Here is a 25,458-nt window from a genome sequence, read left to right on the forward strand (position 1 = left end):
GGCACGATTTGGCGCTTCTGCGCATGCACGAAGCATGATTTAGTGCTTCTGTGCATGCGCGCAGCAAGACCAAGAAGTAACCTGTTCCGGTACTTCCATGTTGCTGCGGGACGTAACACGAAAAGACATAACATGAAGCAGATGCAACACAAGGTACAACTGTACTAATATACTTGGAGGGGTGGAAAGCATATCTTCAAAATTTTGAGTTGCAGATATTAAAAGTATCTGAAGTTGAATAACCAAAGTAGCAGAGCTGGCTTTCTGTTGCCCAAAGAGTACATGATATCATTATGTGGTTGGATGATGCACTAACAAAGCCCTGGATACTAACCATACACAACGTGATGATACTTACATTGTTAAATAATACATTAGATACTATAGACCCCATAACTTTCTGAAAAGCTTTGTGTAGTTGACCTCCTTTATAATGCTTTGTTTTGAAATCTTCAAGGTAATATTTTAGTTTCCTGTTAATTATGTTGCTTTGAATGTATACTTTATTCAGTAATGTTTTATTCTGGATTGTTTTATTTGATGTTTCAATGCATTTTAAACTGCTTTGAGATTTTTTCTTAAAAATATAAAGAGTTATAGAAATGAAATTAATCATAATAAACCACTGGTATCCTACAGAGATGAGAAAACAATGTGATTTGCTACCTCCTTCAATAGCCTCCCTAACAAACTGTGCGAACACAAGAAGATACAACTTTGCTTCAATGTCTATAAGTTTACAATATTTTAAAGCCATTCAAAGATTCAAAGGCAATGTAAAAAAAAAAAGTGAATTAGTAATAAAATCCAAAATTTGGCAACATACAAAGACTCTGTTAACACTTCCCTAGGCCCCAAAAGTTGGCGGGGGGGGGGGTATGAGGAAAGTTATCTGCTTAAAAGGGGAATAGACAAGATAAATCTGTTATATTTCTATTAGTTAAAAATCCACTTTTGTTCCAACTTTGATTTTAAGACTGCAATTCTATTACATATTTACTTGGCAGTAAGCTTGACTGAACCCAATAGAACTTGCTTCTGAGTAAACAAGCATATGTTCAACTGACAGAACACACTGGGCAACTGCTTAACAAACTCTTCAACAAGCTGAAATGAAACCTTTAGCTTTAGTAAGTAATGCAAACTATATTATAAAGGAGTGTTTATCATTTAAACTATTAGTGCAAAGTAAGAGCCCTAAAAAGCTTCCAGCTTCTGCATAATTGTTTCTCTCTCTCTTTTATTCCTATGAGGGGCCTCCCTAGAGCCTAACCTGGAAACTGCATCTGCTAAAGAATGTAGCAGCTGGGTTGTTGACTAGGGCATCCTGTGGACACCATATGGAAAGTTAAAGGTACAGGATGCCTGGACAATTAAGTCCAGTCAAAGGCGACTATGGGGTGCAGCGCTCATATTTGCAGATATGTTGCAGATTTGTTTTTCTTGTATGGTTTTATTGTTTTGTGCAAATGATTTTATTGCTTTTTGAAACTGTATTGTGTGTTTCTTACTTCTATCTCGTACACCACTTCAATGGTTTCTGGCAATTAAGTGGTGTAAAAATCTGTTAAATAAATAAAATTTAAAATACTGACTTATAATCCTTTGTAGCAAAACTAAGTAGAACTGAGTGACTTAAAAAGGTTGCAAACGTACAGAGGATCATGTTCCACCCTCTATTCCTTCTGTTTTCTTTTTAAGCTGGAATCCTTCTCTCCTTCAACTAATTAGTATAGGTAACTAAACAAGCATTATTCTATGACTTGCTTTGTTGCCTTCCAGCTCCAATTGAAAAGGTATCATAACTATTACAACAGTAAAACCTTAAGGGCCCTGTTATCACTTGCATTCACTAGCCAGAGTAGAAAAAGTCTCTCACTATATACAGTGATACCTCGGGTTAAGAATTTAATTTGTTCTGGAGGTCTGTTCTTAACTTGAAACTGTTCTTAACCTGAAGAACCACTTTAACTAATGGGGCCTCCTGCTGCTGCTGCACGATTTCTGTTCTCATCCTGAAGCAAAGTTCTTAACCCAAGGTAATATTTCTGGGTTAGCGGAGTCAGTAACCTGAAGCGTATGTAACCCAAGGTACCACTGTAATTACCCTAGGCAGCAGATTTGACAAAGCCTAGATACTGGCTATCTAACATATAACCAAGGACCTATCGTTATGCATCAAAACCAACATTGGTCTGTAGCAACTTTCTACTACAGTGGTCAGATAGATAAGTATTTAAGGGGAGGCCTCCTGCAGATTGGCAACTGCAACTTTTGAACTGCCAACAGTTTAACTGTTATATAAAAAATATTTGCCATGTTAACACGTCTTGTGTTAACAGTCCATGGGTTACAGCCAGTAAATGAACTGACCACCTGCCCATTTTGCTCTGCCCCCATTATTACTATTGTGTGCCTAGCTCTAAAGACTGGATGTCAGGGTTCTAATAGTAAAAAAGAAATAGACCCCACAGACCTCAATCTGCCCTCCCCTGTACTGAAGCAACAACTTCATATTCAAATTCCATTCAAGGTCCCTTCATACATGCCCCTTGCTTGCCCTCCAAAATCCTTTCACAAACAAATTTATTAATTATGCTTTTCCACTGAACCATGGTCACTCATCCACATATTTTCCTTAACAAACTGTCACATGCCCCTATAGCTATAGAGCTATCAAGTGGAATGGAAGAGATGCTTATGTTGTGACATGTAACAGTTACTCGTAGCTCAGCCTTCTAGGCTCTAAAAATGACCATGATCTATGGAATGCTTTAGTAATGGAGTGAAACTGTGGAGACCTAAAGAAGAGGACTGCGTAAGCCCCTGAATCTTACATTCAACAGCCTAGGTTAAACAAATCCTGACTGCACTAAATGGTTTGTTTATTTAACACTGACACTGCAAAGAATCTATCACAACTTATTGCATATTTTGGATATAGCCTTTTGATGTATTTTGGAAAAGTTGCACCAAACATCTATTTCACACAGCTTAATAAAATGATACCCTAGAGCAGGCATGTCCAACTCCCAAGAGACTGTGATCTACTCCCAGTATAAAAAAACTGGCAGTGGTCTGCCCATTGTCATTGGAGGAAGGAGGAGCGTGTGTGGGGTGGGTGGGTTGCCCAGAATTGTTGAGCTCTTTTAGGAGGGAAGTGACCAGAGTTGTTGAGCTTTTTCCCCATAACTTTTTGTACATGATAAGGATCCCGCAATCTACCAGGATCAGCTGGGGACCTACCAGTAGATCACAATCTACTGCTTGGACATCCCTGCACTAGAGAACTCTCACCCAATACTGGAACCAGCAAGGTCAGCTGCATCTGCCCCTGTCACATTGAAAGCAACAGGTACCAGAACAGAACTGCTGCAGTGTTCAGTGACTCCTGTAAAGCCCTCAGTTACAAGGGGGGAAAACAGTAGCAGCCACAGCTGTTCTTACAACAGTCCCCTTATTACTCAACCCTTTGTGTTGGTTCAGCATAACTGAAGTAACACACCTCTCCATATCCTTGAAACTAAACTTGAAACCTGCAAGGGCAAGAGGGTCACCCTAAACCTGCCCGGGCTTTTGACACAGTCAGAGTACTTCCAAAGCTGAATGTGTTGCCAAAAGTAATATGCAACATGTCCCCTGGATAAGGGGATGTTTCAGTGGCAAGCCCCAATTTTAGCTCATTACCAAGACTTGTATAATCAAACTGAAATACTCCAAAAGGATTACTCCAAACTTGGATGTCATTCACAACCATAGTATAGCCTTTAGCATCCAAGGAGAACTAGGCAATAATCCTCATTTATTAAGTTAGCAGCACCATCCTGTGTGCATGTTTTGCCTAAATGTTTCACTGAGTTCAGTGGCTTTTATAGAATAAACAAAGCATCTAGGTAGTGAACATAACACTTGCATAGAAATATTTTACCAACAACGGGGCAGTGATACACAATAACCAACTGTTGTATTCATCAGAATATGCTGTGTAAATATAAGATTCTTAAAGTACCAATGGGGCTTGCTTAATAATAATAAGAAAGGAGTTCCGCATCCTAGACACAGACACCTGTGTCATATAGAAACAAGATGAACATCATGTGGTATTGTTAAAAGTGACTTTCTGGCTAAACCCAATGATAAGGCAGGAATATGGGGCAATGCAGTCCCTCAAGTAAACTGGTTCCAACCTGTTCACAACTTTATATAATATGATTTTAGCCATCATATTTTAAGTACGTCTACTGCTTAACATCAGAGTTAATAAGCAAAGAGTGCATACCAGAAAAAAATAAACCTATATATATTACACAATAGGAACCTCCAAACCGACTCAAACCACTTCTGGGGTAACAGAAGGCTCACTGAGAAGATTAGTTCATACTGCGGCACAATAACTATTATCTATAGTGAGTATTATTATCGCCATGACAGAAAAAGTAGGCAGCATCACAGAAAGAAGTGCCTAAAATCAAGAGAGCAAATCAATAGTACTTTACCTATTAACACTGAACAGGCTGACAATGCCACAATATTTTTTTACCAATCGCCACAAAATAGTTGTGAACACACACACAGGATGGACTGCAGTTATTTGAAAACACTGTCTGGACTGAACTAGATATGGAAATTAAAGAAAAAAGGGGTTAGTGTGGAAGCAATCCTTCAAAGCAGATGAGCACCTTAATGTCAAACATAGAAGTGCACTCTTAATCAAAGTCAGCATGCACAATCTTTTTGCCCTCTCCCCAGACCCTGAAACAGTGCCCCTGACTCTGAATGCTGAAGTACTGAGGTAAGATTCTACTTGCAGCAGTTGACCTATAAGCAAATGCATCATTGCACAGACATTCAGATTAACTTTCTCAACACCAGAAGTTTCAAAGAATCGGCTACATCTTTTTCTACTTGAAGTCCACAATTATGTGTCTGTTGTAACAATTATACATTAACACAAGTAACTGTTTCATATTGTCATACCACTTGCATCTAATCCTGCATTGTCTGGTATTTTTTATTTCCCATTTCTGCATTGAAAGCAACACAACTAAGAACTAAATGGCTGGGCTATTTGCTTCATTCCCAATACTGTACACTCAACTTTTTTAAAGTAGTCTGCTATGTGCTGCATGGTAGACTGTCATTAAAAAAAACAAACCAAAAAAGCCCACGTCGCCTTACAGTTTAGTACAGTGAACCCTCGGGTTATGTTTCCTTCGGGTAACGTAACTTTCGGTTTATGAATGCGACAAACCCGGAAGTGTATACTTCCGGGTTTTGCCCCGCACACGTGTGCAGAAGCGGCGCCTCTAGGTGCAGACTTTTTTGGGTACGTACGGACCCCCAGAACGAATTAAGTTCATACCCGGAGAGTCCACTGTAGTTCTTTCAATCCCAGTCAAAAGCCTGCAGTACATGAAAGAAGAGGCTTATTGTTATTGTTACCAGCACTGTTTCTTCAGCTGTTCCTTCACTGTTATACTCCAACCACGTCCACCTCATGCATCAGAGCGACAAGACGCTTAACCTATGAAAGCTCTTGAAAAAATGACTCTTTTTCACTCAACAACCAAACACTGTGACATCAAACTGGGAGGTGCAACATTTCAAGTTTTAAGGCCTTTAAGCCTTCTACACAAGCTAGAAGCAGCTGTAATGACATCATATATTTTTACACATATTCTTCAAAGTAGAACTATATTTGATATTTCAACAGGACAAACAAAATTAATGTATGCGTTGGAAGCAGCAAACATAAAAGTTACTCAAGAAAATTTTGAAGGCCTTCATATACTGCAAATTTAGCATTTTGTTACCACTTGCACATATAGAACATGAAAATTAATGGACGATCTAGAACAACAGGCAAGTAAACTGAAACAGAAGTTTGCATGTTTCACCCTCAGAATTTGAATATTTGGGTAAGGGAAGCTGAGATTCAAAGTATGCAGTATGATGTTTACAAATCTGACTATACCCTCTAAACTGCCACCCCCCCCCATAAGCAATGCATGTTATATTAATGGCAATGTCCTATAGCCATTCTACACTATAAATAAAAACAATTTTGTATGTTTGATTGCACCTTTTATTTGTTTGCCTGTGTCAGTGTTTCTTTTCATAACTTCATCAAAGCAAGGAGTTTTAAATTATCAGCTTCCTGCTTCAATACAACTAATGTAGTGAATTAGATTCATCACCAATAGCCTCTCTTACCACAACACACAGAACTATTGTATTTCTTACTCTAGCAGTACATCCAACATACAAATTGGACTTAATGAAGTAGTTCAAAGCCATGTCTTTCAACTGAATTTTCAAAATTACAATCATATTCCAGATTTGTATCACTGAAGTATAAACAAATTTCAAAAAGGGTACCACATGTAAAGTCTCAATGAAAAGTTGTCAACCTAAATGGACTTTATATTATTTCAGAAAAACAGCAAATACATGAGTTTTAAGGAAGAAACATATTCCAGTCACAATAAGGTGTCAGGATGACCAAGCAGGTTAGAATATAATGGGCCTGACTGAGCTCCCAAATATCAGATTTCATGCTTCCTTAATGATACAGCAGCTATGCTGGTCACAGAATGATAACTAGTATGCAAATATAAAATTTTCTTATTTGAAAGAAAAGCATAATAATGCATACTGACATGAAATTTGAAATACAATTCTGTATTTTAATAATTTTCAATTACATATTTATAAACCACTCTAAAAACAGAAAAGCTGAACAAAGCCACACAGTTAATTGCAAGTCTAACTTTCAATCACAACTCTTACATCCTATTGTTTGAATAGTGAGAGCATTTAAAATACTAGCCACATTAAAATTTTGCATCAGAATTCTAGCATAGTCACTTAACTGTAACATGCACAAACAAAATTCTTCATTAATAGATAAAGGGTGTTTCTTCCATTTAACAATTATACCAAATATTTCTTCTCAATTTAGGAAAAGCATTAGCAAAGGATAAGCCATTTAGGGAAAGCATAACCACTCTGTGAATATTGTTTAAGAACAGGTAAGTACAAAAATAAAAAAATAACATGTATGCCTCATAGAATGTTTGCATGTATCTGGCAAATTACTCTATACATCAAGCAGCCTGAATTTATAATGTATAACACTGGTAACTAGAGGAGCAAGTCTAACTTTCAAACACAACTCTTACATCCTATTTAAATCCCACACATTTCTTTAAACAGAATGTAATAAAGAGAAATACTGTAAATGCAGGAAAGATTCAGTAATGTAGAAGTGAGATCTAGGTAAGTTTGAAAAATGTAATATAGAACAAGACAGAGCTAGATAAGTTTGAAAAAATGTAAACAATGTTGTTGTATTTTGTTCCGTCCCAAAATATATGAAAACATTTGTAATTATAAAACATTTTAAGTTTTTAAAAAGTTTTAATTACAAATGTGCTAGCACTGGTTATTTTTGGAGCAGTAAAAATGGCTGCCTATAGTTTGTAGCCAATAGGCCACTAACCTTTCTGGGCCAGGGGGCACCATTTGGAATTCTGAGTAAGTGCTGTGGACACCAGTCACAAAATGGTTGCTATAGGGGCGTGATATAGCACAAAATGGCTGCCACCTTTAAAGAAAATGAGAGAGCCACAAAAAGTGTAGGCATGTCCACCCTCCCATCAACAGAAATGGCACCTTTCTTATCCATTGCTGCACTGACAGAGCTCTTTGCACCTCTCCTATGTTCAGAACACAAAAAGCATGGGTGTCCAGTCCTGGCTTTCAATTGAAACATAGAAATATTTTAGGATACGTGTTCAATACAGAACCCGCTTCCAGTAGAAACAGGATTGAAGCAGGAAGGCAAACAATCTCTCATGTGTTAAAGATTTCTGATGGGCTATTTACCTAGACCTTTCACAGGAGCTATAAGAGGGACTGGCAGACACACTGGCACCCACGAGCACAGTGTGTCATTATAAAATTGTAAAAATATCTGGAAATGTTTGGAAGCTTGATTGCCTATCATTTTCCTCCCCTCAAAACAAAACTAGAACTCAGTCTCACTGTCTTATAACAGAAAGTGACTAAAATGAGTTATGCCAAATGAAACACCAGAGTTTTGTAAGGGTCTTGTGCCACTTTAATTAAGAATCCAGTTAACGGTATTTAACAAACTGGTACATAATTCTTTTATTTTGTTTTTGTCTGGTTTTGCTCCTTATAGTGGTTCAAAATCTGAACTCAGCCTAGATAAGGTTGTATTCAACCAAGTTATCCCAAGTCTGTTTGCGCAATTGAACTTCTCTCTATACACATAGCCCAAGCACCCCCAAATCTACTCTGAAGAGTTAGAAAAACTGCCAGAACAGATTTGTCGGGGCACACAGTGGAGGAAAATTTTCGCTCTACAAGCACATAACAGGACAAAATTGTTGGACACTATACACTTAAAGAGGCTTCATACCTCCCTTTCACTGTATTCTTTTTTAAACTTCTGCTGAAGACGGGATGTGAACTGGGAGATATCAAGAAGAGTATTCAACGTTCTTTAGGGTTTCTTCAGGAACACTTGTTGACTGAACACCAGCTGCAGACCCGACCTTCTGCATGAGTAAGAGGGATCAGAAAGGCTGCCAAACATGCCAGGTGGAGGAAGGGCAGAGACTTTTGTAAAATACACATGTGCCAAGTATACACACTATCACAGTTTGAGATAATCTATCTGAGAAGGCTGCTACTGTTTATTTCCATGTTTGTCTCCACTGAAGCTTTTGAATAATTTCTATAAAAGACATACATGTTGCTATGCCAAGGTTATAGAAAATTTGGGGCTACTTCCAGACCACTGATCTTTTCAGAAAAAATTCTCCTGAATGTCCAGTTCTGACAGAGAATATATATGTTTCTGCTTGAAAACAATGCCAAAAGTCCACCCCTCCACTAGAAATATTGGTGGAAAATACCCACAAAGGGTTCCAGAAGAGTCAAGGCCAGAGCTGTACAGTGTCTGCCTCACTGATCCCAAATGAACAAGAGCAAATACATATTAGGTTAAGTTCGTGAATAGGAAAATTCCAATCATAATTTTAAATTCTGTTTTGCAGGATGGGGGGCTTTGTTATCTCTTGCCTTTATTTATATATTTGAACTGTACTCCTAATTTATTAAAGCTGTAATTTAATCTTCCAATTTAGTTGAAGTTTCTACAGAAAATATTGCATACAAAAAATGAAAACAAAAATCCTACAGAACAAAGTTCCAAGAATACTGTATATGTAAGAGACTGAGCACATACTTCACTATCAATTTAACAAAATCATTTAAGGTTAAAATAGAAGCCAGTTAAAAACAGCATTTTCTCTTAAAACAAGCTTACTAAAGCTTGCTTGGTGGCAAGCTCCATTGAGTTCAATGGAAATTACTTCTTAGTAGACATGCTTAACACATAGAATTTTGTACACACACACACACACACAAAGAGCACGCTTTAAATAAATAAATACACACACAATTGCTTTATAAATTGAATAGCTTTTATGTAGTGGGATGGATCCAGACTCAGTGCAATCCTTTGCATATTTTCTCAGAAGCAAGCACTAGTTTGCTAAGTGAAGCTTACTCCCAGATAAATGTGCACAGGATTGCAGCCTATTGGTTCAACATGGGTCTCAGTGATCAATGGGATCCATGTTAACCTCATCATGGCTTAAACATGCTATTGTTTTCAGGTTAAACGAAGGCTGCAATCTTATTCCGGCTTACCTAGAAGTAAGCCCCCTTAAATTGAATGGTGTTTACATCAGAGGAGACTCCATAATTACTTGGGATTCAATCTAATATTTGTAATTGGTTTTAAAAAATACAATTCAAATGGCTATTTTTATACTGAATACTCAGAACCAAAAGCATACCAAGTTTGGCTCCAATTTCTGTTCAGAAACCTATGTCTCCACTGTGGAAGGTTGTGTGGATCCAGAATTGGCCTCCACAGTCACCTACGGACACACTTGTTAAGACCATATTCATGGAAGACAATCTTACTCAGCTACGAGTGATCGCCAAAGAAAGAAGATATATACATTATGCGGCAGTAGCATTAGTCATGATGTGAAGGTTAAACATCTTGCTTCTGTGACAGTGCCATTCTGTACTCATTTTAGATTTGTTTGTTTTTTTAAAAAAAAATGAACATAGATGTCAATGAAACTTCATCCTACCTGGATATGGGCTTCTAGTAATAATCTCACATAAAATGAACCCTGAACATATCTTTGCCGATCTCCAGTTTGAAGCGTGATATTTGGCTTGCTCAGCATCATCTTTATTAAATATTTAATTCCCGTGTACTCATAACACAAGGGGAGACAAACAAAAGGAATTCAACAAGTTGCTATTCACATAAAAATAGATACTTTTTCCTTTCTTTAAAAAATTTGTGGCAATACTTTCAGCAGACAATTGCTGGAAACAAAAGGATCTTCTAACCTAAGAAAAGCCCTTCCCTCCACTTCCTACAGGCTCCCATAAACCAATAGAAAAGCAACTTAATATTTATTAAGTTAATTTACATAACTTTGCTGCTGTTTATAAATAAAACAAAAATCAATGATTTTGAGAATCTACACTATTATTGAAGCTTTATCTCTGTGTACTTTTGAATATGAAAAGGCATACACATGATTAAATGTAGAATATTTTGGATGGTACTTATATTTACCCATACAATCAACTGACCTATAACAATACAGACGTTATCTGCAGTTTTCCACAAATACGTATAGATTCCATTAGAATGCTCCAAGCCCTAATATTACTAGCTATCTTTTACACTCTTTGAGCTTGACATAACCGCCAAATACCAATAATAACAGAGGGTGGGAAACAAACTTTCTGCCTCCTGTTCTACAAAACTATCAAATTGCCAGAATGTTTTATGAGTTTTTGTTAATGTGAATACAATTTAAGAAATCCAGAAGTAAAAACGTTAACTATTTCATGATTAGCAAGCGACTAAACAGCAATTTTAATTACTTCACAGATTTCGTTTACTGCACAAACCTTTCTACAATATTTTGAGAAGGGGGTGGGGATTATACCACAATCATAAAACCTAAAGGCACAGTATATGTGAATATGCTTGCTTTAAGTTCAACATCTCACATACTTATTAAATTCTCTGTTTAAGTTTGCCAATTTTGGTAAAAATGTTTATAAAAGCCTTAAAATCTGCAATCTTTTTTTCCAAAAAGAAAGAACTGGCGCCCCTTAGTGTTCAAATATTAAAACATTTAGATCATTCATTTAATTTGCATGGAACATTTTTTCAACATTCCAGAAAGTTTTCAGCATTTGCAGTTCTTCCACCCAGGAGCCAACACAAACAGGAAAAGGCAGAAAGAATTAAAGGGGCAGCTGAACTTTTGCCTTGAGCTATCCAGAAAGTGATGGGGAGGGGAAGAGGGGAGAAAAATAAGGGAGGAACAAGAAACCGCTTGATTGTTGAATTAGATAATTTTCAGATCTTGTTTTGGACTTGCACAAAACAGGGGAGGGGAGATGCCAGTTCAAAGGCTTCCGAAGTTCCAAGGTTATACCACACTCAAAAGATTCAGTGACCTCACATATTCTTCTTGAAATATCCTTTTGACACCAGAGATGTTCTGCTCTTTTGTTCTTGTGACAAAGTCGCTGTGCCTCCCTTTTCCAGATCAAACTGATGATTCAGTAACTTTTTCAATCCATTGTTATAACTGTGCTCAATTTAGTTACTTTAGAAGCTACTGCTCGAATTCGTATCTTAATTTCATACTACGGAATCTTCCTGAAAAAACGTTAACAATCTGAAGCTACATCCTAAACAGCATCCTTTCAATGTCTGTCTCATTTATAGTAATGTTATCCCAACAAGAGTCAGAAATAAAATTCCAGTTTGTAAATCAACATCTCACAACTATTTACATCGAACAAATGCTTAACAGCGTTTCCATTTCAAGTGTAGACAAACCCTTCAAATGCCATTTTAAAGTATGCATAAACTTTTCTCAATTGGAAAAATAAAATACCCAAAACCATGACTGAAATTAGATGTCAACATCTTTCATATCCAACTACTGAAGTTTTAAACTACCCCCATAAAATTCATAGGACGCCAAAACTCATGATTTCTCGGGACAGGGTTTTGATTTGAGGGGAAGGAATCAGGTTCAGATCCAAGTGAAGTCAACACGTGATTAAAAAAATAAGACAAGAGAGCACTGTTTTGCAAAGCCTTTGGGTGTAATCCTCAAGCCATTTGAAAGCATACAATTAGGATTTTTTAAACAAAAAAAAAACTTTGAAGTGTGCTAAGAGTTACACCACAGATTACAGTAAAAATTTAGGTCTTAATTCCACAAAAGTGGAATTACAGAGTGACTTTACAGAGTGGGAGTGGGAACAGGAGGATTAGGTGTATGGCCTAGAACGTGCGGTGGGTATTTAACAACGCCACTGGCGGTTTCGCGTTTTGTTCTTGACACTCGGAGTCGCTTATTCTCCTGAGTAAACTCTTCCAAGGCAAAACCTAGTAAAGTCTGGTCTGTTTACTCACAAACTTGAAGCACAAACTCCTTTTTTGTGACGGAGCAACCACCCAACAGAGGAGGAGAGAGCTAAGCCCTCCAGACTCAGCAAGGGGTTTGCACCACCTCCCTCCCAGTCAAATCTCGACAACAAGGGCGCCCCGTTCCTCATTTCTTCGGGCTGCAAACTCGTTCACAAGTATTTCTATGAATCATGCCACCCGGCCTACTTCGCCTTCGTACTTTTTTTTCTACCGTAATCCTCAGAACTCTCTTTTCCCACCCTTTCCAAAATAAAACAACCTCCTGGGCTCTTTCGCTCCCCTCCCCCCTTCTTTCCCCCCTCAATGAGGCGGCGACGTTTCCCCCTCGCTTAAAAACGCAGCTACGCAGAAAAAATGAGGGAATGCAACAAAGCCACACTTTATTCCCTCCCCGAGCGCCTCGTCCCCAAAGGCCGAAACTTCTGCGAAGGGACTTCCCGCTTCTCTCCCCTTTGTTTACGGGGGAAGGAAAGGCCGAAAGACGCCATTGAAAGGGAGGAGAGTCTACCCCCCGCTTCGGGACGGGAGAGGGAAGGGCAAAGGGGATCCCGTCTGGGGTGTAGAGGCCCAATAGAGAAACAACCGTTTTCCCCTCACAGCCACGGCTAAAAAGAGAGAGTTGCTCTTGATTTTTCGGGGGTGGGGGTGGGGAGGTGAATTTACCTTCGTCCAGCAGCCTCTCGAGGTGGTTGAATATCCCGCAGAAGTTGGGGAGGCTGCTCATGAGCTTCTTGTCGTTCATCAGCTGCATCAGGTAATCGGGGCTCGGCTTGGGCTTCTCCTTGGTTTCCATTTCCCCAACCATATTCCAAGCGCAGGGAGAGAGCGAGCGAGCGCCCGCACCAGCACTCGCCCAACCACCGCACTGGGCGCCCGCCAGGCGGGGAAAGAGACGGGGTGTGTGTTATGTGGGCTTGAAGCGCGAGGGGGGGAGGAGGCCTTTCCCCCCCTAAAACCGGGGGGGGGGTGAGAAGGAGGAAAACGAGGGAGCGGGGAAAAGGGGGCGCCGTCAACGAAGAAGCCACCAAAGCACACGCCGCTGGGTCCCGGGCGAGACAGAGAGAGGAGGAAAAAAATAAGAGGGGGAAACTCGGTGACCCCCCCAACCCCTCCGCCTCCACCACCACCACGGAGGGCTGCGCCCTAGTCTTCCTCCTCCGCCGCCTTCGCCGCCGTTTCTCCCTGTTTCCAGTCGCCGCTCCCACGGGAAGCCTTTCCCCACAGCGCCGTGCGCCCGCGGCCGGCGCAGTCTCCGGTGTTTCCCTCGCCGCCGCCGCCGCCGCCGCCGCCCGCTTCGCCTCCTCTCACCCGCCGCCGCCGCCGCACACGCAGACGTTGGCCGCGGTTCCTTCTCCTCGGCGCGGCTGCCGCTGCTGCCCCCTGGTCTGTCTCCGCGGCGGGGAAGGGAGGGAGGGAGGCGGGCAGGCAAACGGGGGGCGGGCTTGGCTACTGTTTCGCGAGGAGTCCTCTCCGCCGCCGCCGCTTGTAAGGCTGTTCCCGGCCACCGGTGGTGCTGCTTCTGCTGCTGCTGCTGCTGGTGGTGGTGGTGATGCCGCCGCCTCGCCTCCCGCTCCGCCTGCCTCCCTCCCCTCCCGCTGGTGCCGTTTGCTTGTGGCTGGCGAGTCTCTGTCCTGCCGCCGCCGCCGCCGCCGCGGTGCCTCCTCCTCTTCTTCCTTCGTCTTTCTCCTCCTCAGTTCGCTCCGGAGTTCGCTTCAGTTCAGCGCTGGCGGCGGCAGTAGCAGGCAAGCAACGGCGGCGGCGGGAAGGGGAGGGCGCGGGGGAGGGGCGGCAGCAGCGAAGGAGGCAGGGGCGGGGCGGCCGTTAATCAGCGGGCGGCGGCGGCGGCAGCAGCGCCACTTGGCGGACTCAGGCCGCCCCGCCCCTACTGAGAGACTTGGGGACTCGCCTGACGAAGAACAGAGCGGAACCCGGCGGGGATGGGGGGCATCCAACTACCGCGCGCCAAAAAGAACGCGGCGGCGCTGCGCACACGGATATGTACACACGCAACGCAATACTGTATATGTGCCTGCTTCAGTGTGACGGGGGCGCGCGCGCGCACGAGCAATCTCGTGCCGCCGCCTTAAGACTACTTTTACGTTCGACATGTATATGAGGGGAGGGGGGGTAAGGTGTTGTTGCTTTTGGCGCGCGTGCGCGTTACCATCGGCTGGCGCCTCTCCCCCCCCCCCGAACCACCGCCGAATTTCCACGAAAAATCGTCTGAGCGCACGAGATTAGAAACTCCTTAAAGAAACTCTTGTTACTTCACCGATCTTACGTTGGGGCGGGGCCCGGTCACGTGCCGGTGGCGGGGGGAAGTCCTGGTTGTGTCGCGGTTCTAACTAAGACGCATGCGCCTAGAGGGATACGGATACGCGCGCTCCCTCGCGCGCGCTTTCAATTGTGCCGCGGCCCTGCACCTCTCCCCGTCTCTCCCCAAGTGTTGGAATGGAATGGGAGGGGCGAGGCTGAATGGAGCCCCGTGCGCCTGCGCAGAGCGAGAAACCAGAGTAATTTTGTTCTATCCCCTTGAAGCGGCACGGGAGAAGAGCGGCTTCTCCGTGGGGGAAAAGGAGCTTGAGGCACACGCGCCCGTTGGCGAACTCTCCTTTGCTCGGCTCGCGTTCATTCCCCACCGAGGTTGCGATATGTAGTGTGCACGTGTCGCCCGCTGGCTCTCCTGACGCGCGGAGCCGTGTCGTCCTTTTGCCACAGGAACGCAGCACCGCCGGGCCAGCCGCTCGTGGCAGCGCGATGCTCGGCAGTTGGCGCGCCTCGCGGCCACCTCAGCCCTCCCGCGCGCTGCTCGCGGGCGCCCTCAAGCCCCGCCCCGGCCGTCTCACGCGGGGACTTTCCCCGCACGAGGCTGCCTTTTGCTCCCGGGTCCTGCTGGCCTCTGCCTCGCGGGATCCCTCCCCTCAGGCGCACCTTTCCTTCCCGCCGGGGGAGCGGCAGACTAACGCTGTTTTAACGGTCTCGCCGCGGCCACACGGGGCGAGCATCCTTGTGAATGAGGCGGAGGCAGGAACCTGCGTGTGGCTCGCCTGCCCCCCCACCCACCCACCCAGAGGGCCTCCGCTCCCCCCCTCCATGGGCGCTCTCCCTCGGGGGCAAGCCCCGTGCGGAATGCCGCGGGGGTCGCTCCCAAGCCCAGCACGGCACGGGCTTCCTCTTGGTGCCCTGAAGTCTGGCGTGCCCGGCCGCGGCCCGGTTGTCTGAATCCCTTAAAAGGGGTGGAGAGTAGGCGCGGACCGTTGCTTTTCCATCCAGGACCGCCCTCTCCCTCCAAGCGCAGAAGCCGTGGCCGTCCTCGCCTTCCTCCCGGCTCTTGCATGCTCGACCAAGGAGGCAACTTGGCATACGAAACGAAGCCCAGCACCTGCTGCTCCCCCCCCCCGCGAGGTTTTCAGTGCTTAAACCTCTCCTAAGCACACCCCCCCCCCCCGCGCCTCTTTCAGCCAAGGACGGATGTTACCTGATCCTGCAACTGTCATTGTGGTCCGCGGAATTTGCAAGGCTCCAGGCCGCCCTCCCTCCACCCACCCAAACGGGCTGCACGGATTCTCCCTTCTCTTCCCCCACCCGCTTCTCTTTCTCAGGGTTTTCAACGCGTACCGCAGCCGCATCGATGCCACAGTTCTCTCTCCTTTTAAATTCACCCCTATTTACATCAAATTTACGTAAATGTGAATGTAAGCAGTATTTCAGAGGGCAGACATTGTCTTTTTTTCGTTGTTCCAAGGTGGACGCCTTTTTTGCTGCTTGTTCAGCCGCGACACACGTGAAACAGATCATACCGAAGTAACCGGATTCCTTTTCTTTTTCAGTCGTCACACCCACATACCTCTGTCTGATCATGTACTACTTTTTTCGGTGTTAACATTCATGTTGGTTCCCTCCTTATATAGTGTATGTTCTACCTCCTCCCCAAAAAATTGCCTTAAAAATAGAATCGATCCCATACACACTTTCATGGAAGTGTTTATTTACTTCTCCGAAGCATTCTGAGAAAATGTACACAGGATCAGACTGCAAGGCAGATTTCTATTCTAGGTGAGGCATATTTTCCTGAAAATAATTCAGAGGGACTTGCCAAGCACGTGTCCCCTATTTATTCAAAAGCATATTGTACTTTGTTCAACAAGTCTTGCCCTACAGAAGTGTGCTCAGGCTTAGAGTGTTACTCAGAAATTCCTACTAAAATTGATGTGTAAAACACATTAAGGTAAATATGAGAGAAGTTCTTGTTTGTTTATGCAGTTCTCCATATTTAAACAAAGGGATATTGATAACATTTATTACTTGGCAAAGCTATTTTAAAGAACTGCATTTATACAGTATTATCCTTATGAATGCATCCAATTATTTTGTGAATCAAAATATTATGGTACTTCCCCCAAGAACTGATGTGAGTACTAGTGCTTTACAGGGCTAATGTCAAATTCAATCAAACATCTGCCCTGAAATTTAGAGGGAAGTTGTGTCAGCTTCTATTAATATATATATATATATATGGAATGTTATTTGTGTTCAAGTGTAAGGTACTATTTTTTCCTTCTTTTTGCACCTGTGCTTAATATATATGATAGAAAAACAAACTTTACAAATTTATAGGCTAAACTTTTAAAATGTTTTCTTTCAACGTGACTTATTTTCAGATCTAGAAAAAACAGTATCTCGTAGCCCCATCCTAAACATGCTTGCTTAGAGGTATGTTTATAATGGAGCATGGTCTAGCCAGAGATAAGCACTTTAACAAAATCACATGTTAAAACATGTACTACAGGACCAAACTAGATGTGACAGTAGCAGCCACAGCTGGCTATTCATGTCTGCCCCATTTTCATCTAAAACCATGAGGGTCCACTTTTTACAATGAGAGTGAAAATAACATCCCTACGATTGCTTACCATCACCACCACCCACTCACTCTCCATCACTTCAAACATTGTTTCTTTCCATCATTTCTCACATGTTTTGTGATTGCAGCCAGGCTGGGATAAAAATGTATGTGGCAACAGAGTAAGATGGAGCATTCAGCTCAACTTTTGTTGTAAAACCCACTTTGCATACCCTGTTTTCAGACATGAGCCGTTAGCATGGTGGATCCCATCATGTCTAGTTTGGCCCTTTTTGTTTGTAGCTTTGGAAGTATCTGAAGAGGCCTGAAGCACCAAACAGAAAGTCTTTGAACTGATCCTTCAGAATGCAGCTGATTTAATACAGCTGGGATAGCTCAGCTAGTACAGCATGAGACTCTAAACCTCAGGGTCATGGGATCAAACCCTACGCTGGGAAAAGGATTCCTGCATTGCAGAGGGTTGGACTAGATGACCCTTATGGCCCCTTCCAACTCTAATCCCAGGCAGCCCTGTTCAGGGAAGTTTTTAATCTGTGATATTTTAGTGTATTTTTGGTTTTTATGGAAGCCGCCCAGAGTGGCTGGGGAGACCCAGCCAGATGGGCGGGGTACAAATAATAAATTATTATTATTATTATTATTATTATTATTATTATTACCATTCTATGATTAGTGTGATCAGTGATCATTGTTTAGGCTAAAGACCTATGTGCCTTGAAATGCACAAGTACTTCTGCAGGCAATCTAAAAGGCATTTGTTTAATCTAGAGTTCTGTTCTTTTTACCCCTCTGTTGCTTTGTTTATGGATCCAATGGCATATTCTTTCACTCTCCTCCATGTGACTACTCCTCATTTACACATGTGCACAACTTGCCTGCTCTCATGTTCTTTTCAGGAAGATCCTGATGCTTTCATGTTTAATATTGTCACTAGGCAACTGCTCAAATTACCATGGGATTAGTCTGTTCTTCCCATTGAAATGGCAACAAAGGGGAGACATAATTCTCCATGTGACCTTGTCGCATCAGATCTGGTGATCACACATTCCCTGGGTGTGACCCAATCTCATAGCTTTGTTTTGCTAGCTTCCTTTTCCTACCCTAAAATAGAAAATGGCTCCGGTTTGTAATAATCTTTGCAGAATTTGCCAGCTAGCTGAGACATTAATAGTGGCAAAGTGCAGGTGCCTTGAGGGCCACATTCTGCACCTACCTAGTCTATCGTATTCTGCCTTCTTTTAAGTGCTTCTCAAGAGTGCTTTTTTCACTGTTGCAACTCACAAAGGGTCACACACAAAAATAAAAAAGGAACTGTGAGCATTTCTGGCTTCATTTTGATCATTTCATCTGCCAAAAGTCTATTGACACTCTTGAAACATTCCTCTGACTTACTACAAGTGCTGACCTGATTTTCAGCTTTGTTCCACATTTGGATGGTCAAATTTTTAGCAAAGTGGCCACTCACTTCACACAGGCCGCCAAATAAATCACCTGCTAGGATTCTTTGCAAAAATGTTTATTGTTACTGTGTGGAGACTTAAATATAAAAATTTAATTCTATAGAAAAAAGATAGTGGCTGTTCTTTTTGGATGAGAAAAGGGAATACAATATATTGCTCATATAACAGAAGAACCAGCTTCTAGAGTTCCAATTTAAATTGAGTGTGTGTTGTGAGGTCCTTCCTGTTTGTTTGCTTTAAGCAAGGGTTTTGTTTGTTGTTTGAATGTATGCCTTTCACATGGTCATCTGTTCACTTGCAGAATTAGGAAATTGTTTTAGAAATCCAGTCTCCTGTGTGATAGTAATAAATGTAATTTTATACCACCCATCCCCACCAATTGATGCTTGGGTATATCACAAAATACAATTATCAAATACAGTGAAAAGCCCATTTCTATTTGTTTATTTAAAAAATATTTGTACCTTATAACATCCTTCAGTTTTATAGTCTCCACCTGATGCCAAAAAAAAAAAAGAGTGTTTTCACTAGTTAGCCTCTATAGCAATAAAGTTCCACAATTCAGGGTATCTTCTCCACAGGCACTTGCATCAGATGACAGAAGCACCTGAAAAAGATAGCAATGTGCAGACAGGTTAATGCTCCCTCAGGTGCACAGGTTCCCACACCATGTACAGTTTTAAAGTTTAGCATCAGTGCTTGAATAGTGTTTGGAGATGAACCTGAAGCCAGAGGAGGCAAGTTATATTTCTAATGTTCAGTTCCATTTTTGTTGCCTAGCTGCTGTATTCTGAACGGTGCCATATCAATCTTCAGTGGCAGCTCCAAGTAGTACCTAATTTGGAGATTACAAAAACATGGTTTATATATTTTTATCCTGGAAGCATAGCAACTGGTAGGACAAAGGTAAGGTAGAGCCAGTGTGGTGTAGTGGTTAAGAGCAGTGGACTTGTAATCTGGGGAACCGTATTCGCGTCTCCGCTCCTCCACATGCAGCTGCTGGGTGACCTTGGGCCAGTCACACTTCTTTGAAGTCTCTCAGCCCCACTCACCTCACAGAGTGTTTGTTGTGGGGGAGGAAGGGAAAGGAGAATGTTAGCCGCTTTGAGACTCCTTCGGGTAGTGATAAAGCGGGATATCAAATCCAAACTGTTAAAGAACCCTGGACGGTTACGTCCAGTCGAATTTGACTATGGGATGCGGTGTTCACCTCCACTTTCTTGTCATGACTGAGCTTCAATTTGTTCACCCACATTGAGGTCATCTGAGCACTAAATCAGTACTTCCTTTGCCTCATCTGAATCTTATATAAAGGAGAAAGAGAGTTGAATGTTACCTCTCAAAGATTTTATGTAGATGAGGACAAGATAATCTCATGGGATGCCATAGCATAAATGCCACAGCATTAAACAGTATTTCCCCAGCACCACCTTCTTGAATTGGTTCTGCAGGTATTATTATTATTATTATTATTATTATTATTATTATTATTACAACAACAACAACAACAACAATTACCCATCCTTCACTCCAGGATCCCATGGTGGGTATCACCAATATTAAAAATAGTTGAAAGCAACTTAAAATTAGAGAAATAAGGTTGGCCCTACAAATATACATCTCAAGCTAGGGTAAAGGGTTGCATCTTCAGCATTTGCCAAAAGCTGCATAATGATGGTGCCACAACTTAGAGGCTCCCCACCCCACCCCACCCCAGAGGTTTCTAAGGGGGTGGAACAACCTGAGTTCCTGGCACCTGAGAAATGGAAAGAGAACCACCAGCAAAACACCATGCCAGAAGGATTCCATGGTTGATAGAGGTTTAAGAATATTCATAATGTCCAGGTTCAAGCACTAAATATGTAAGTAACCAAGCAGCTTGGATTTTTCCAGTCATGTGTAAACTGATTCAGAATCAAGAAATCAGCACTCCCATTCTGATTGATCTAGACATATACTGCTTTTTCTGAGAAATGCTGATAGCAGTACTGGGCAAATAAATAGAGTTTATTTCTGTACTGCCTTTTTGACAAAAAGACCCCCAAGGCAGCAGATGGTTTATGCACAAAAACAAATTTCAAATAAAAAAAATGCAGCTTAGAAAAGTTTAGGATAACAAATACATTTTTTTAAAAAAAAAAACTACAATCAAAATACATTCATATTCCTGCTAAAGGCAAAGTTTAGTTCCCACAAAAATGTCAGGGAGAGCAGGAGAAAACCCTTAGGGAGCTGATCTTTCTTATTAAGGCCCCAGTCAAGGGTGTCATGTAGCAGAACTCCACTGCTCTAAAGTCTGGCTCCAAGTATTTGTATAAAATCTGTTTTTATACTAATACGAACAAAAAAAACCATGTATCTTCTCCACTGCATTTGTCAGTTCTCTTTCCATTTTCCATCATGCCAAGAACTTGGATAGTCCCTTCAACAGCTTTGAATCATTTTGAGGTGGTTTCTGTAGTCCCAACACTGCTGAGGGAAATGTTTTCCTGAAATAAAAGAACTATGCAACCAGTTGTATCAGCTGAAGAGTGCTCTAGACTTTGTTTTTCTCAAATACCTTATGCCGCATGGCAAACTTCTTTTGAAAATGAGAGGAGTTTCAAAAGCCGTGACATTGGGGTCAGCTATTCAAACAAGGATGGAAGTCCTTTGCATGAATCTTAAGCAGCTCTTTAGATTCCAGCCATTGTAAATAGTGACAAAATGAGATTTGCAAAGGCATGTATAACATCACATTCCTACCCATATAAAACTCGAAAAGCACAAGTACAAGATGGGGCATAATAAGCGAGAAAGCAACACTTCCAGAACGATTTTAGAATTCTAGCAGATAAAAAACTGAACACGAGTTAGTGATTTAGTGCTGTGGGGAAATGGCCATTGCCATTTAGATTGTATCTATGGACAGGTGACTGCGGAAGTAATAGTACAGCTCTACTGAAAACTGGAAAGGGCTAATTTGGACTACTGTGGTGTGTGTGTCTCCTGCTTTCAGTTCTGATTCAATTTGTCTCCCAGGCAGTAAACATGGAAGTAATATATTTGAACAAGGGCTGGTCTTCACATGCACATTCATCATTCAATTGTAACATCAAATACTGAGTTCCTTTGTGTAAATCAACCATCGTGCATCGTCACAAATAGAGTTGACAACCTCTGTGGTGACAGTTCACATGCTCAGTTCAGAGTCTTCACATTATTTATTGCTCTATCACAGGCATGTCCAAAGTCCGTTCTGGGGGCCTAATCCAGCCCCCCAGCTGGTTTTATCCGGCCCCTGTGGCCTGTGGCAGTTTATTTATCGGGGTCAAATCCTAAAAAAAGCTCAACAAGTTTGATCAGCCCCCATGCATGTTCACTTCTTCAAATCTGGCCATCTTTGAAAAAATTTAAATACCCCTGCTCTATCACATCTGTAGGCCACCCAAGATATTTGAGACAGCATATAAATAGTTATTGTGCATATTATCCTCAGAGCAATCCTGCAAGGTAGGTTAGACCAAAAGAAAGTAATTTTTCAGAGAACTTCACAGGCAAGCAAAGTTTTGAACCCTGTTCATCCCAGATTGCAAGAGAAACCCTGCAAATGCTTTTGGGCAATTTGAAAGTTTTGAATATATAGAGCTAAGCCAATTCAGAGTATAACATAAATACAAATTGATGTGTGCATTAAGTATGTTTCATGCTTACTATCTGATTCATGCAGTGGCATTATTCTACTGTAGCATGGCACATATTCTTAGAACAAACCCTCATTAATCCTCTGTGCGAAAGCAGAATATCAGTTCATGTTAATTCTCAAATAAGCATAACTATTTGTTACTGCCTTTGTTTTCTTGTCAGTACCACAATAAGATATAAGTCACACGAGCTAACTAAGGTTTCTGCAAAGGTGGATATTTTTTATTGCATTTTTACTTATTTCACTGTGAGAGAAGAACTACCTGCATTTTTTGTAGTTTTGTTTCATATTATAGATAACAGTCATTTCTAAGTTGTTTTCAAATTGTACTCATCAGACCATATGATCTAACTTTTACCCCGCCTCTTCCAGCATTAACTACTAGTGTCCAAGAATTTCTTAATTTGGACCCTTTGGGTTGATGTATGTACAGTACTGGGCAAAGATGCCAATTTGCAGAGGAAGGGGATAGCAAGCAAAAAGAGGGGGCATGCAGTAAAGCCAAGCAGCTATTCCCAAAATGTAAAGCATTTTACTTTACTTTTTTTTTTTAATGCCCTGCACGATGGGACAAAATACACAGTCCTTTGCCATATTGTCTTTGCAAAGCCTGTCTGTTTGGTCATGCGCAGAAAGCAGCTAGGCAGTGAGAGTGGGATGTATTGACAAGAACAAGATGAATGACCCCCTGGAGACTGCGGGTTTGTATGCTAGTTTCCACCACCTTTTCATCCCTTTGTAACCCATTTTGGTTCACATGCAGATTAATTTTGACCAAGTCCTTACCAAATGCTCTCTTCTTTTCCACCCACTTAGCTTTGGAAGGTAGTCTGGAGAATCTAAATATTTATGAGGTTCTCTCTCTCTCTCTCTCTCTCTCTCTCTCTCTCTCTCTCTCTCTCTCTCTGGTTTATGATGCACCGTTGTTGAATGTAGAGGAATTACGTTAATGAATGCATGCCTGCACACACAGACACAGAAACCAGGCAAAGGGGGAAAACACACACAAAGCTTTGTCAGCTCTAATGTCGGCTCTTACCAAACAGTTCCCATGGAGAAAGAGAGAGAGAGGCAAACAGATTCAAAATCTTGCCAGGAGAAAAGGTTGTACAAAAGATGAACAAAGTTGCGTCTTTGCTTTCCTTGGCTATAAAAGTGCCTTGTTTCATATCGGGGCGGAGGGTGGGGGGAAGCTGAAATGAAACACATTCATATACAAATTAAAAGTTTGTTTAAAACACTGTAACTGATTTGAGCTGCTCAGTAGCACAGAGAGAAGTCTTATATTGTGCTTGAATCAATGCAACCCTGAAACAAAAAGTTAACAAATGGCACAGATCTTGTTTGCTTATCTTCTTGCATACTTTCTTTGTCTCTGAGGATTTTACATACAAATAAATATCAACTGGACAGGATTGTATGACATATGGTGTATGCTGATGTTCTTTCTTCCCTTGTGCAATGTTTGTGAAACTGGTCCATGCCTGACTAAGACTGTCATTCTGTATATACTTAGGAACAAGCCTCATGGAACTCAATGGGTCTTACTTCTGAGTAGACATGCATAGGATTGAGCTAGAAGCTCATGCTCTGGACACCTCCTGCCTTGACTACTGCAAGCCTCCTTTCTCAGACTTTCCCTTGTCATGCATCAAACCTCTCCCTGCCTCAGAACTCCACTGCCAAAAATGGTAAACCTTTCTAGTCACTCAAACTATAGGACACTATATTGAACTATATTTAAGTTCAAATACTTAAATTGGCTTCCCATATCACTTATGTCCACAACAAACACCTTCACCTGCAGTCCTGTCAGGCTTCCTGTGTGTATTCTCAGGTAGATGGGGAACAACTTGCAGTAACTAGTCCTGTGTACACAGTTTCTCACCTGAATCAAATGGCTGGAGCTACTTAATGGGAAACTACCCCCCCCCCAAAAAAAAAAAATAGGAGGTATTTTCTAATTTGACAGCATAACATGTTTAAAAGAGGTCTTCTATCTTTGTAATTTAATTTAAACATTTAATATGGATTCAAAACCATATATTACAAGGAAATTGCAGAATTTTACACACAGATGAATGCATTTTATTAAAATACTGGAACTGAAATATAGACTGCTTTACTTTATGGCAAAAGACTAATATTTTAAATCTTTAATTGTCACTGTCATCCCTACCTCCACCCTTTTTATTCTCTGGCCTTCACAAACTTAAGCAGAAGGTGGTACAAATTTTCTCTGTTTCCTTTCACAACAGAGCAGTAGGACCTGGAATTTTAAAACATGCTGTCTGTGTTAGCATTTTAAAAATGGTTAGGCAATGGCAGAATGTTTGCTTGCTCTTTGAATACAATAGGATTTTTACTATCTAACTCCTATTTATATTTATGTCTGTTGGGATTTCAAAAACAGTTACCCTAATAAATGTCTTCCAGTTTTTATTGTGCTTTGTTTTCAAGTTGTCCAATTTGATATGTAATTGAATCCAATAAAGCGATCTACATTTCATTTGTTCAAAGGCTATCATTTATGTCAGGCTCAATATTGACACTGCCATTTACATTTACATTGCTAGGGACTTTGTGGAATGAAAATTTGCTCCAAGCTAGATCTGATGCAAAATGAACTTACTGTGCAGAGTTTGCTGCACACCAGGGGCCTGCAGTGGAACTATTGCAATGCCTGATAAGTCTTAGCAAGATGGGCAAGAACCGTTACAGTGGCCGGGTTCACACATTACACTGAGCCAATGTTAAGCTATAGTTTCTTAAAACAAATCTTGCTTAAAGCACCAGTTGCCCCAAGAGGATTTAAAAAATCAATGTACATTCACAAGTTGTAAGTAAGGTTTGAAGATGGTGG

General features: G+C 41.6%; 1 protein-coding gene and 1 long non-coding RNA gene across 12 annotated transcripts in view; one reads left to right on the plus strand and one right to left on the minus strand.

The window, feature by feature from the left end:
• The window catches only part of QKI (QKI, KH domain containing RNA binding), a 107,333-nt gene extending 93,479 nt beyond the window's left edge, over nt 1–13,854 (minus strand). For 4 of the 11 annotated variants that reach the window (XR_013837671.1, XR_013837672.1, XR_013837673.1 and 1 more), the window contains exon 1: nt 13,250–13,741. Coding sequence is in view for 7 of the 11 variants with exons in the window: in XM_079971930.1 (XP_079828056.1) it covers nt 13,250–13,391 (142 nt within the window). In the remaining 4 variants the exon portion in view is untranslated. Of the gene's footprint in view, nt 1–8,446; nt 8,466–13,249 lie in introns of those variants that run through there. The other 7 variants (XM_079971925.1, XM_079971929.1, XM_079971923.1 and 4 more) reach the window with 5 other exon arrangements.
• Nucleotides 13,855–15,791: 1,937 nt separating this feature from the next.
• Nucleotides 15,792–24,562, plus strand: LOC307213792. Its single transcript, XR_013837691.1, has 2 exons — nt 15,792–16,642; nt 24,112–24,562. It is a non-coding gene; the product is annotated as an uncharacterized lncRNA (long non-coding RNA).
• Nucleotides 24,563–25,458: the final 896 nt, after the last annotated feature.

This window comes from Podarcis cretensis (assembly GCF_951804945.1).
Source record: "Podarcis cretensis genome assembly, chromosome: 3".
NCBI classification, from domain to species: domain Eukaryota; kingdom Metazoa; phylum Chordata; class Lepidosauria; order Squamata; family Lacertidae; genus Podarcis; species Podarcis cretensis.